At 35.3% G+C, this 13,303-nt stretch overlaps 1 protein-coding gene across 10 annotated transcripts in view; it reads left to right on the forward strand.

Moving 5' to 3' along the window:
* The window catches only part of KLHL13 (kelch like family member 13), a 201,087-nt gene extending 188,741 nt beyond the window's left edge, over positions 1-12,346 (forward strand). For all 10 annotated transcript variants that reach the window (XM_012476071.3, XM_064361644.1, XM_064361624.1 and 7 more), the window contains 3 exons: positions 169-964; positions 7,641-7,754; positions 10,775-12,346. In XM_012476071.3, coding sequence (XP_012331494.1) covers positions 169-964; positions 7,641-7,754; positions 10,775-11,262 — 1,398 coding nt within the window. In that variant the 3' untranslated portion in view covers positions 11,263-12,346. The remainder of the gene's footprint in view (positions 1-168; positions 965-7,640; positions 7,755-10,774) is intronic.
* Positions 12,347-13,303: the final 957 nt, after the last annotated feature.

Here is a 13,303-nt window from a genome sequence, read left to right on the forward strand (position 1 = left end):
ATTATATGTATGTAGATCATTGACACATTTAGATAAGAATCCTTATTTGTATCTATATGGACGTTAAAAACATAATTTATTCTTATTCTAGAACAGGTGTTTGTGCTATCAAGATGTGAGTGTCATGAAAGTAGTCATGTTTTAATTTTTTTTTAATCGGCTTAATAGGTCACTTTAGACAATTGTGTTGAAGTTGGACGGATTGCCAACACCTACAATCTGACTGAAGTGGATAAATACATTAACAGTTTCGTCTTGAAGAATTTTCCTGCATTGCTGAGCACAGGGGAGTTCTTGAAACTCCCTTTTGAGCGTCTTGCCTTTGTGCTTTCCAGTAATAGCCTTAAGCACTGTACTGAACTTGAGCTCTTTAAGGCTACCTGTCGTTGGCTTCGCCTGGAAGAGCCTCGGATGGACTTTGCTGCAAAATTAATGAAGAACATACGATTTCCACTGATGACACCACAGGAGCTCATTAATTACGTGCAAACGGTGGATTTCATGAGAACTGACAATACTTGTGTGAATTTGCTTTTGGAAGCCAGCAATTACCAAATGATGCCGTATATGCAGCCAGTTATGCAGTCAGACAGGACTGCCATTAGGTCTGACACCACTCACTTGGTTACACTAGGAGGAGTGCTGAGGCAGCAGCTGGTTGTCAGTAAAGAATTGCGCATGTATGATGAAAAGGCCCATGAGTGGAAATCGTTAGCCCCTATGGATGCCCCGAGGTACCAGCATGGCATCGCTGTCATTGGAAATTTTCTCTATGTTGTTGGTGGACAGAGTAATTATGACACAAAAGGGAAAACGGCAGTTGATACAGTCTTCAGATTTGATCCTCGATACAATAAATGGATGCAAGTTGCATCTTTAAATGAAAAGCGCACCTTCTTCCACCTAAGTGCCCTCAAAGGATATCTGTATGCAGTTGGTGGGCGAAATGCAGCAGGTGAACTGCGTAAGTGTGCATTTATATTCAACATAGAGACAAATTTTTTCACCCAGAAATTCTTATTAAATCATAAAATAAGCAGTCCTGTAAAAATCAGATAAAAATGTAGCTAGGGTCTCATTTTAAAACTATATTTTCTGAGAAAATATTGGAGACCACCTCTATGCCTTATCTGGGCATATATATTGTTGGTGAGGGAACAAATTGTGTCTTATAAATACATGAATATATTGTAGAGTATTTTACTTGTGCAGTGTATATGGTCTTCATCTTGAGGGTTCATCTAAAAAGTATACTCAGCTAATTTAAATTATAATAAAGTCTTGGATAGAAGTTTGGCATGTTTTCTCATTTTCTATTTTTAAAAGCCCACATGATATTTTACTGAACAGGTTACAGTCCTTCATTAAAGACAACTTTCATTGTTTCTTCTTTTACAGAATTTGTTATCTATTAGAGGCCACATAGATAATTTTCTTTGTAGATTAAATGTACAAAGTTCAACATTATTCAAAGTTTATTCACTGTGAATATTATGATTTATGACTGTTAGTTCTAAAAATCATTCTCTTGATGTAATATCAGATAGTTTTCTTCACCATAAACCCATCTGGTATGCTTTATTTGATGGTCACTTTTTTGTCTTCCCAGTATAAGATTGGTCATAAACATACTTTGATATAGAAGTACTTTGGCCATATAAATTAACCCTAAAAGGTATAATTTCATTATTTTAGATAAAATTGGGTAGTATAACTTTTCCAAAAATAAAGACAGGAAGTCCACCTTTTATGTTGTGACTTATATATCTGTCGTTACCATTATTGTTTGGCCTTGTTTTCACTTCTTTTATTCTCTATTATAAATAGAGTCCTTGTAGTTGACCAGTATCCCAGGCTCCATAGAGCTGAGAAAGTTCAAAATATTGGCATTGGCTTTGGATAAGTTTGGAGTAATGATCAGAATCTTTATTATTATTTTTTTTAATATTCTAAGAAAAAAGATAGTTTAATGTATTTGAGACTAAACTATTTATCAGGGAAAAGAATAACTGTTCTCAGCACTTACATTTTCCTGTTCATAAAACCCTTTCTTGTTAGTGACATGGTCTTTTTCCTGATCTTTTAAACCCAAAGTTTTTTCCTTTGTTGTTACAATGATATTTTTTTCTAAGATCAGACTTTCTAGATTGTTGGACCGTGTTGCATGATCATGAACTGCATAGGTTTTCCAATATATTTTAATAATTGGACTTTTAAAAGCACTTGAGGTATAAGTGTCCTTAGTGTAGGATTGTCCTTTAGGCCTCCTCAGTCAACCCACACACATTATTTTCACATTATTATGCTATTTTAAATTTGTGGTATCTGGTAATATCTAGAAGGTGCAAGTAGTGACTTGGTTGTTTTTTTAGAAAATCCCTGTATAAGATAATCTTCAAGAGTTCACAAATAATAGATTGTCAACCTGGGCAGTCTTCTTTTCTCAAAGGAAATAGCTCCAATTTTCAAAGTCAGTCCTTGCTTGTTGATATTATCAACCCTGTTAATACACCCTTCAGCTACTAATTATTCAACATATAGTTCCTAATACTAATTAGAAGCTTTATTCTTCTGGGAGTTTCTAATCTTCAGGCTAAGGAAAGTCATTACATAAAACCAAGACACTAGACGCTTCTTTTTTTTTGAACTTATCCCAACCCTCTTTGAGTTCCTCCTATGTTATACCCATCTAGGAACTATAAATAGACCACTCTGATGGGCAAGTGGCTCATATACAGGTTTCCTTGCTCCTGACCTTCTGAAACCACCCCTCCATCTCTGATTAAAAATAATCTTCTGTGTTTCATTTTGAAAGGGAAAATAAACAAGGGAATCATGCTTTTCTTGGGATATTCCTAAATTTATATTTAGGCTTTAGAAATAAAATCCCTAAAGCTTAACCTAAGGATAATGACTTAAAAATTTCCCCTCTAATGGTAAATATAGGTCCATTTTAATCTTTTTTCATAAACTGCATTTTAAAAAATGCACATGTGATTATAATACAGGCACAAACCATCTATACCAAGACCTTAATTCTTGTTATCATCCAATTATTTGATAATTTATTCCATTTGAAATGATCTATAGATTACAAATCTATCATGACCTTATAGATTTGTTTTTTTAAAAAAATGGAATTTCTCCCAAAGAATAACATTTATGAGATTTCCTGAATTCTATCCATTGATTGTGTTTCTCTTTACATAAATAAAAAATGAATTTGTGTTAGTTGGCATTTTGTTTTCTTGGACCCATTGTTTTTGCAGAATAGCAGATTTTGATTCTAAAGAAACTCTTGCATATATTTCTGAATGTTCTTGCCAGAAACTGAGTTTTTAACATTTTCCCTGCCCTACAAGTGCTTTCTAAAATAGAATTCCCCCTTCAATGCACATACTAACATCTGTTATAATAAATTAACATTCCCATTGTAACTGATTAAGTTGGCATGTTCATATGCTATGTAAATAGAAGGTGATGCCAATGGGTGGCAGGAAAAGGCAATTGTTGGGAAAGTCATTTAACAATTTAACAGGTTGATTGGTACCATTATATCATTTCATACAGTAACCATTGCCTGTATATAATTATAAAAAGAAAAATTTAGTGGGTACAAAAAATAGAATGAATTAATAAGGCCTAGTATTTGATAGCACAACAGGGCGACTATGGTCAATAATAATTTAATTGTACATTTTACAATAACAGAGTATATAGAATTGGATTATTTGTAATACAGAAGATAAATACTTGAGAGGATGGATACTCCATCTTCTATGATGTGATTATTATACATTCCATGCCTGCATCAAAACATCTCATGTACCCCATAAAAACATACACCTACTATGTATCCACAAAAATTAAAAATTAAAAAAAGAAAACAGTGGCAACATTTGCAAGACTCTTTAGATCACTTCAATGTATTTGGCCTTTTAAAATCTTTTCATGGGGTACTTGGACCAAAGAAAACCTAGGCCCATTGTACATCAAAAAAAGACTGTGTATGTGTGTGTGTGTGTGTGTGCACATGCACGTGCACGCACTAGCCTAGCACACCTGTGCTCATCTGGTTTAGTGCTGAAATATAATTCCTTCGAAATGCTGCTTTCCTTTGACACTGGTTACAATGGGAAACTAGGGAAAGCTTAGAGTAGCTGTCACTTAAGTGAAAAAGGAGTCAGTTATTTCTGGCATCTTTCAAAATTGTGTCATATAAGAAATCAATCTTCCACTGAGGTTTTGTATATTGAAGAAGAATATGACAGCTCCAATATCTTCCACTTCAGTTAAATATTAATAAGTCAAGCTTTCAAATAATGAAATAACTTACATAAAACATGTTAGATGTTTTTCAAGTAAATGTACAATGAAACTACTAAAATTATTAAATGCCTCTATGCCCCTCAAAGGATTTGAGGGTTTCTTGATCAATCACCAGCACTCTATGTTTCTAGAGTCCATCTCCCATCTATGGGAGCCATCATTATTCAAATGATTTTCTTCAGGCCTCATCTCTTTTCTAATCTTAAAGAAAAAATAAATTCCGTATCATCTTCTGGGACTGATTCTGGATTCCCATGGAATTATCTTGGAAAATAAGAACTCCTGATATATGTGAGATAACCAGCATAAGTAAAATTATTAAATTGTAGGGATTCTTTAATGTAAACACTAGGGCACTAGACTACTGAAGTTAATTTTCTAGATTAGGGGTCAGCAAACTTCTGTAAAGGGCCAGAAGGAGTCTCTTTCCAGCTTTGTGGGCCATTCAATCTCTGTCATAAGAAATCAACTCTGCTGTTGCAGTGTAAAAGCATCCCTAAATAATTCATAAACAAATGAGTGAGGCTATACTCCAATAAAGCTTTATTTATGAACACTGAAATTTGAACTTTATAGAATTTTTTTCAAGTTACAAAATAGTCTTTTGATTCTTTTTCAATGTATAAAAATATAAAATCATTCATATTTTTATCTTGTGGGCCATACAAAACAGGAAGTAGACTGGATTTGGCCTATGGACTGAGGTTTGCTGCTATCTGCTCTAGATTTTTCCAGTTGCCTGCTTACCATTTCCAACTCTCATAGACCGTGATTGAAGCACTGCTTTGTGCCTTGCATCATCCCTTGCTCCCTCTTCCCATCAGAGTTGTTGGTACTATATCTGAGTGTCTTGTAAATACAGAAAATGGAAATAAGAGCATGTGTATCTACTTTTTAATTAGATATATTCCATTTTAAAATAAATTACTATTGATTTTACTGACAACAATAGCAATTCTGCATGGAGAATTGCATGACAATAAAAGTTGACAATAAAAATTAAATGGCTGAAACAGCTAAAGGAGATAGATTTTTAGCTGGAAAAAAGTTTAGGGGTGACAAACTATTCTATAGTAATTTTGTTGTTGGTGGTTAATAGCTATCTTACACTGAGGGTCTCCTGTATGAGAAAGTATAGATGGATTCTTATAACCACTATTAGGGGAAAATGCAATTAAGTCACTGACAGAGGAATTATCTTTCTATATAAGAAAATATGATTAATAATAAAAGTGCATAAGTATTCAAATTCTAACTCCAGTATAAAAAGAAGAAGAAGAAACTAATGGAAATCACATCAGAACGGTTTGAATTAAACATAAGAACCGATAGCTACAATCCAAACTTTCAAAGTTTAAGTCAGAGTCCTGCATTAAGAAAAGGGTAAAACTATAGTGAGTCCTGTCTTTGGCTTCAAGTAGATGGAAAAGATGATCTCTCGAAGTCTTTTTAGACCCTGTTTCAGATAGGATGTATGGTTTAATTACTTCTGAAACTGTCCCATTAATGACTATGCTAGTGCCAAGTACCAATCAATGCACTAGGTTTTCTGTTATGTGGAGAGAGAGAGAGAGAGAGAGAGAGAGAGCGAGCGCACGAGCAAGAGAGAGAGAAATAATAAATATACATGGAGAGATAATAATAATGTAGGATTTTGCTTGTCAGTTAGGTAAAAGTCATGCCAAAGGCAAATGAAAATGAACATTTGAAAAGGCATCCAGTGACTAGAAATAGTAAAAAACAGTATTGGGGCATGTGGCTGTTTAACTTGTTATTAATTTTGGAAATAGGGTTTAGAAGAAATAGAATTGGCAAGGATCTAGGCCTAAAACAATGAACAAAGCCAACAAAGCAGTAGGTAAAAATGAGAATAGTAAAAGCTTTTGAAATAAGACTGAAAATTCAAAGCTAAAATAAGTGGAAAAGGGAGTCAGTAGAGAGATACAAGAAGTAGCATGATATAGGCATGGTTGGAGGAGAAAAGCATACTTTGTATAGTGAATTTGATGATGAAATGAAATTTTTGAATAGAGTGGAAAAGTACTCTCTCTCTTTCTCTGGAAAAGTGTGTGTGTGTGTTTTGTCTGTGACCATGTTATGTTTTTTTTTTTTTTTAAGTGGAGAATCTCATTGAAAGGTTGATTCATCAGGATTGCATTTGGTTGCAAGTAGCTAAACCTAATTCCAGTGGCTTCATCAAATAGTCCCACTCAATAAACTTCTACCTACCCATAACTGCCCACAACTATATCATATGGTTGACCAAAGCTTCAAGGGAACCTGCAAATTAAATTTCATTTTTAGCTTGGTGTGGTGCTTCCCTAAGCAGTTGTTGTGGTTCTCTTAGTTTAAAAAGTAGGGTTGGGGGACGCAAGAAATTGGATTAGCAGTTGTCAGTGTCTGTGATAAATAATATGAACTTTTCAAGTCAATCTAGACCTTGTGCTTTTGACGAGTTCTCATAATAGCTTTTCTGCCTTTTAAGAATTGATTACATTTTCCGTCTTTCTTTGTGACATTGTTCTGTTGTTGAGGTTATAACAGACTGACTGAAAGATACTTAAGTGAGTTGAGGTCACGTCTCCAAAATACATTATGTTAAAGATGATAAATATATTACTGAGAGGAAGTATTCTTAATAAAGATACTAACTTTATATTATGCTGCCAACCATCTTCAGGTTAAGAGTAGTACCCCAGAATCTAAAGTGCAATTAAAAAACAAAAAGGAGCAGTACTGGCTGCAGTGATGGTGGGTATATACAAACTATTAGCTTTAAAGTATAAATGTAGAGAAAGTATTATTAGTGTCCATTTTGTAGTCTGTATATGAACTAAAGCAGTGGGCTTTGGAACATAAACCAAGTAGTGTGAACACTTTCATTCTCCATGTAAAAGTTTGTTTCTTATGTAATAACGTTTGTTTCCGTCAACATGGGACCCAGAATTGAGGAGCTTTTTGTTCCTTTTGATTCTTTTCATCCTTTCTTCCTGTTTTTAGAGCAAAGAAAATAGAGAAATGTCAAATTATAAAGATGTAAACAGATTACAGATTAAATCTTAGTGATTTCTGCAATGATAGAAATGTGTTAGATTCTTACACTATTCTAATGTAACATGTACTAATGGTTTGTCTTATTACTATAGTCTCAATTATTACTATAAGAGCTCCCCCAAAAGTCTTTCACATATCTCTCATAGCTATAATAGATATGTTTCAAGTGTTTGGATATTATTACTGTTTCACATAAGATAAAAATAATTGTTAAATCTGAAGTTAAAAATCATTTCCTTTTTTTTTTTTTTTAACAGCTACAGTAGAATGTTACAATCCAAGAACAAATGAATGGACCTATGTTGCCAAAATGAGTGAGCCCCACTATGGCCATGCTGGAACTGTGTATGGAGGAGTGATGTATATTTCAGGTAAACAAGTATCATGTGAACACAATATAACATATAAGCTTTTAACTCTGTGGTTATCTTTCTATATAATGGTAGTAATAATAATAATTCAGGCATCAGGAGTTTGAGAGTGGCCTGACCAACAGGGTGAAACCTGTTGGTCTACTAAAAATACAAAAATTAGGCTGGGCGCAGTGGCTTACGCTTGTAATCCCAGCACTTTTTGAGGCTGAGGTGGGTGGAACACGAGGGCAACAAATCAAGACCATCCTGGCCAACATGGTGAAAACCCATCTCTACTAAAAACACAAGGAAACTAGTTGGGCATGGTGGTGTGTGCCTATAGTCCCAGCTACTTGGGAGACTGAGGCAGGAGAATCACTTGAATCCTGGAGGCAGAGGTTGCAGTGAGCCAAGATTGCACTACTGCACTCTAGCCTGGGCAAAAGAGCAAGACTCTGTCTCAAAAAAAAAAAAAAAAAGATTAGCTGGGTGTGTGGTGCACGTGTGTAATCCTAGCTATCAGGGAGGCTAAGGCAGGAGAATCTCTTAAATCCAGAAGGTGGAGGTTGTAGTGAGCCGAGATTGCCCACTGTACTCCAGTCTGGGTGACAGAGCAAGACTCCATCTCAGAAAAAAAAAAAAATCCAGAAAAATTGATAACCAAAATATAATTTATGTTGATTTTAGAAAGCATTTGTGTGTATATTTGCATATGAATGCCTTGTGCATTCTGTAAATTTATAAGAATAGTAGTAAACCAATCCTGTTGTAAGGTATAACTTAGAAGAAATTGGAAAGCTTTCAAATTTTGCTTTCCAGTCCCCATGCTCTGTATTCAAATAAACACTGTTCATAGTTTCTGTAGCAACAATTAATTCATTTCATTTTAGGTTTGGCTAAACTGTGTGAGGGAATATATCATTATAAAACATATAAGCTCTCCTATGTATAAAACATGCTTCCAATATGCATAATAGTGCATAATAATGTTCATTCTCTCTTTCGGGATAGACCATAATATGGGTTTCCTTTTTCCTTAGCATTATAAGGGGATTCTACTATGGTGTCATTGCATAAATATTTCTATGCTGATTATCTGTATTTAATGCACATGCAGATATATTTTTTTCTGTTAAAAAATTCTGAAATGCCTATAGTTTATTCACAGTGTCCAAGTAGCAACTTTCATTCTCAAATTGTTGGAGTTTAAATCAACCTACTGTAGAATTTCTTTCTTTTATTTAATGCATTTTCTGCTTTTGTTCCCCTGTAGATTTTAGGAAGAAGTCTCACTTTAATGTAATGACCACCTCTGGTATTGACATTTGACTTTGTTAGTCAGGTTATTATCATTTGGTCCTGACACACTCTACCTGGGACAATTCTTCCCTATTTGAACACCTGCCAATGCCAGGCCAGCAGTTACATTATTAAAGACCAAAGGTATTAAGGCAATATTTGTGGCCTGATTGACCACTGCCTTATATTTCATAAGGATCAATGAAAGGCCTGTAGTATATGATTGGCAGGTTTCTGGTGTTAAATTCATGAGCAACTACGGGATGTCTTATATTAGAAGAGCCATCCAGGTAATAAATATGCTCCCACTAATCAATGATTTTCACCATTTATCTATTTTATGTGGGCAGCTGACTGTACCATTATAATGAGAGCTCCAACTCCTCTGAGAAAAATGACACCTGAATTGTGTGGTGCTTTGGCATAACTGGTATATATTGCGGAATGACCTTCCTGATTGAGAGTAGTTAGAAACTGTAGCTTATTTTCAAAACAATGAATGCTGTTTTGCTTTCTGGGAATTCTATAAAGCACAGAGAAAATATTTTTAAAAAGCAGAAGGAAACAGTGATTGCCATCTGGCCACTTGACAGTAAAGCTTTGAATAATTTCACTAAAGATTAGCTTACTTCTCTCCCTTGTCTACAGAAGGTATAGTTTGATACTTTCATCATAGAGACTGATTTATATGTGATCTAAGAGTACACTTTGTAGATGGTACAGACTCAATTAGGCCAACAACAAATTGCTGCATGTATAAAATTCTACATATATTCAGCATTCTAATTCTTTTTTTTTGTTTTGTTTTTGAGACGGAGTCTTGTTCTGTTGCCAGGCTGGAGTGCAGTGGTGCAATCTCAGCTCACGGCAAACTCCACCTCCTGGGTTCAAGCAATTCTTCTGCCTCAGTCTCCCAAGTAGCTGGGACCACAGGCGCGTGCAACCACGCCGAGCTAATTTTTGTATTTTTATTAGAGACAGGGGTTTAACCATGTTGGCCAGGATGGTCTCGATCTCTTGAGCTCGTGATCCGCCCACCTTGGCTTCCCAAAGTGTTGGGATGACAGGCGTGAGCCACCGCGCCTGGCCAGCATTCTAATTCTTTAGATTTTTAAATATGCATTCTGATAACAGATAACACTATCCACCCTTACTCCGCCCATCAAAACCTCTATAAACATAAACAATTCTGAATATTCTTATGAGCTTTTGCACTTGTACAAGACTTTCAACTTTTTCAAAGCATTTTGATAAATATCTCACTTCATAGTCACAGTCCTTATGCAATAACTAGAGTAGATATTGTTTTTTGACAAGTGAGGAAATGGGCACCTGGAATTTAATGTGCTCTATCCAAGTGCTCAGCACCCCAGAGGGTACCCACTAAAAGGCAGTAAGTAGTGAACGATGCTTTGTAGTTGGAGTTACTACAAACCCAATTCTATCAGTGACCAAAATATATTTTCCTTCAGCAGAGCCTTTTAAATAGCATGGGTATTTGAGAAAGTCATTGCAATAATGTAAGTGATGGTTTTGTTCTTTAAAAAGATTAAAATGTTATTTTCCTTATTTTTAATCCAGAGAATGTATTTATAGAGGGAGGACAGTCCTAAGAACAGTATTGATAAGCTATATGTCATAATATGTGGCTGGAAATTATCTATGACAGAGTTTCTTTACTTACTTTTACATTTCTATAATAATCTATTTACTTCACACCTATTGTTTTCATTCTTTAGGAGGAATTACTCATGATACTTTCCAAAAGGAGCTCATGTGCTTTGACCCTGATACTGACAAATGGATCCAGAAGGCACCAATGACCACCGTCAGAGGTCTGCATTGCATGTGTACAGTAGGAGAAAGGCTCTATGTCATTGGTGGCAATCACTTCAGAGGAACAAGTGATTATGATGATGTCCTAAGCTGTGAATACTATTCACCTATCCTTGACCAGTGGACCCCAATTGCTGCCATGTTAAGAGGGCAGAGTGATGTTGGGGTCGCTGTCTTTGAAAACAAAATCTATGTGGTTGGGGGGTATTCTTGGAATAATCGTTGCATGGTAGAGATAGTGCAGAAATACGATCCAGATAAAGATGAATGGCATAAGGTTTTTGATCTCCCAGAATCCCTTGGCGGCATTCGTGCTTGCACACTCACAGTTTTTCCACCGGAAGAAACCTCACCATCACCTTCTAGAGAGTCCCCTCTTTCTGCACCTTAAGATCATCTCTACAACTAAGATGCTGTAGTTCTATCTTTACAATGTGTCATAAATTCTCTTCTTTTCCCCCCTTAAGTAGTGTATATGTTAGGATTAGCCTCCAGTAATTGATACACATATTGGAAAAAAGACAACATTGATGTTATTTGTGCTGTGTGTTTGGCCTAGAATGTTTATAAAGTGATAATGCAACCATTCTGGAAATGTATCCCATAGAAGCTGATGTTTAACATATGAAAAAAGTATCATCTATAAAATGTTTCTTCAGTACTCTTTAAATGCTGTGTATTGGGTGTAAGGTATTTGTCATCTTACATTAGTAAACCCAATAAGCCAAGTTGAAGGTGGATTATAGTAAATGTACAACGGTGTTCACTAGGCTCCAAAGTAAAAAGTTTTCCTTTCATCTTTGACTGTAAGGTGTCAAAGGGAGGCAGCCTGCTTGAACAGGAAACAATACACAAAAGGTTGCCAACTCGCATGAGCTACCTCCCTCTTTTCATAAAGTATTTTTGACATATCTGTCAACCCACCTGACTGTGTGGGTGCATTGAGAACACAAAGTTTCTTAGACACACAGGAGAAATAGCTTAAATTCACCAATATTAATTTAAAGAGCGGCATGAACCCTCTACTTACAAACAAGGGTTTGGAGTTTTTAAAGTGTGTATACATACATAAACACACATATGTCAAATATAATTTTTTAAAAAATTGAGTGGCACATCAAATAAATGTGAAATTAAAAAGAATTCTTCCAAAAAGCAGCTTCTATTAAAATGGGAATTCAGTATGCACATATTGAATGCATATATGTAGAACCATACAGAATTTAGGTGGATAAGGGCTAGAAATTTTGAGCAACAAAATTTGTCACTTGACCAGATTTTATCTTCCAACGCCATATTCTACTCCTTCTCCTTTGCTGTTGTGGTAACTTGCATATTATATGTATTCTGTATACTCAGTTCATAAGGTTATTTAGCACAAAGTATAGCAGCTTCACCTGGAGAGCTGCTTTTGCTCAATAAATTCAACTTCCATGTTTTATCTTTTTTTGTTCAATAAAAAACATTTAATGTCATTTTGGTCTGAGACATCCCATTATTGTCTGATTTGACTTCCTTTGGTTAAATATCTATATATTTGTATGGCAAGGTTAAAGTGATCAGAATTTACAGCTCTGAGCAGCATGGATGAGTGAATATGCAGTTTATTCAAAGAAAAAAAGAATTTGACCAAATCTAACCATATTCATCAAAATTTATTGCTGGTTGTGTTTGGGGAATTAGATTATGGAAGATGGTAACTGGCTCTTTACCACAGAAGAAGAACTTCCAGCCATGTCTAAACCAAAAGAGCAGTTACAATTCTGAGTTTAGTCTCCCTGATCTTCAAGAAGATTCATCTTGGTTGAAAGAAGGGATTGTGGAAAATTACCTCAGAGATTTGTCTTGACCTAGGATCCCAAAGGAAAAATGTTTTTGTAAAAGATTGAGAGTTATGTTAGTATCATATTGTGATCTTTTCTACTTTATCTGCAGATGATCAGATTAAATCTGAGCCAAAAATTTAGGGCTATTAAAATACAACTAGAGAGTCTTCAAATTTCTTTACCAGTGGGTGATTAGCAGTGCAGATATCACTGCCTCTATCTTGAGATAAATAATTAAGAAAACATTTTTCTTAGTAGCAGTACATTTGAATATTAGGAAAAGCTTGGCATGAATTTGAAAAACCCTCTTGAGCATGATTATTCTTAAGTCGGAACAACTGGTCCAGTGGTATCAGTTCTCTGCTTATAGGCAGAGTGGATTCAGCCATTTGCACATAGTTAACACCTGCCTAAAAATGGAGGAATTATTTGGTTTGGCTGTGTCCTCACCCAATTCTCATCTTGAATTATAGCTCCCATAGGGACTCGTTGGGAGGTGATTGAATCATGGGGGTGGGTTTTTCCCGTGCTGTTCTCGTGGTAGTGGAGAAGTCACATGAGATCTGATGGTTTTATAAAGGGCAGTTCCTCTGCAAGCGCTCTCTT

The sequence above is a fragment of the Aotus nancymaae genome, unplaced genomic scaffold (assembly GCF_030222135.1).
Source record: "Aotus nancymaae isolate 86718 unplaced genomic scaffold, 86718_ANA_hifiasm-v0.15.2.pri h1tg000004l, whole genome shotgun sequence".
Lineage (NCBI taxonomy): Eukaryota > Metazoa > Chordata > Mammalia > Primates > Aotidae > Aotus > Aotus nancymaae.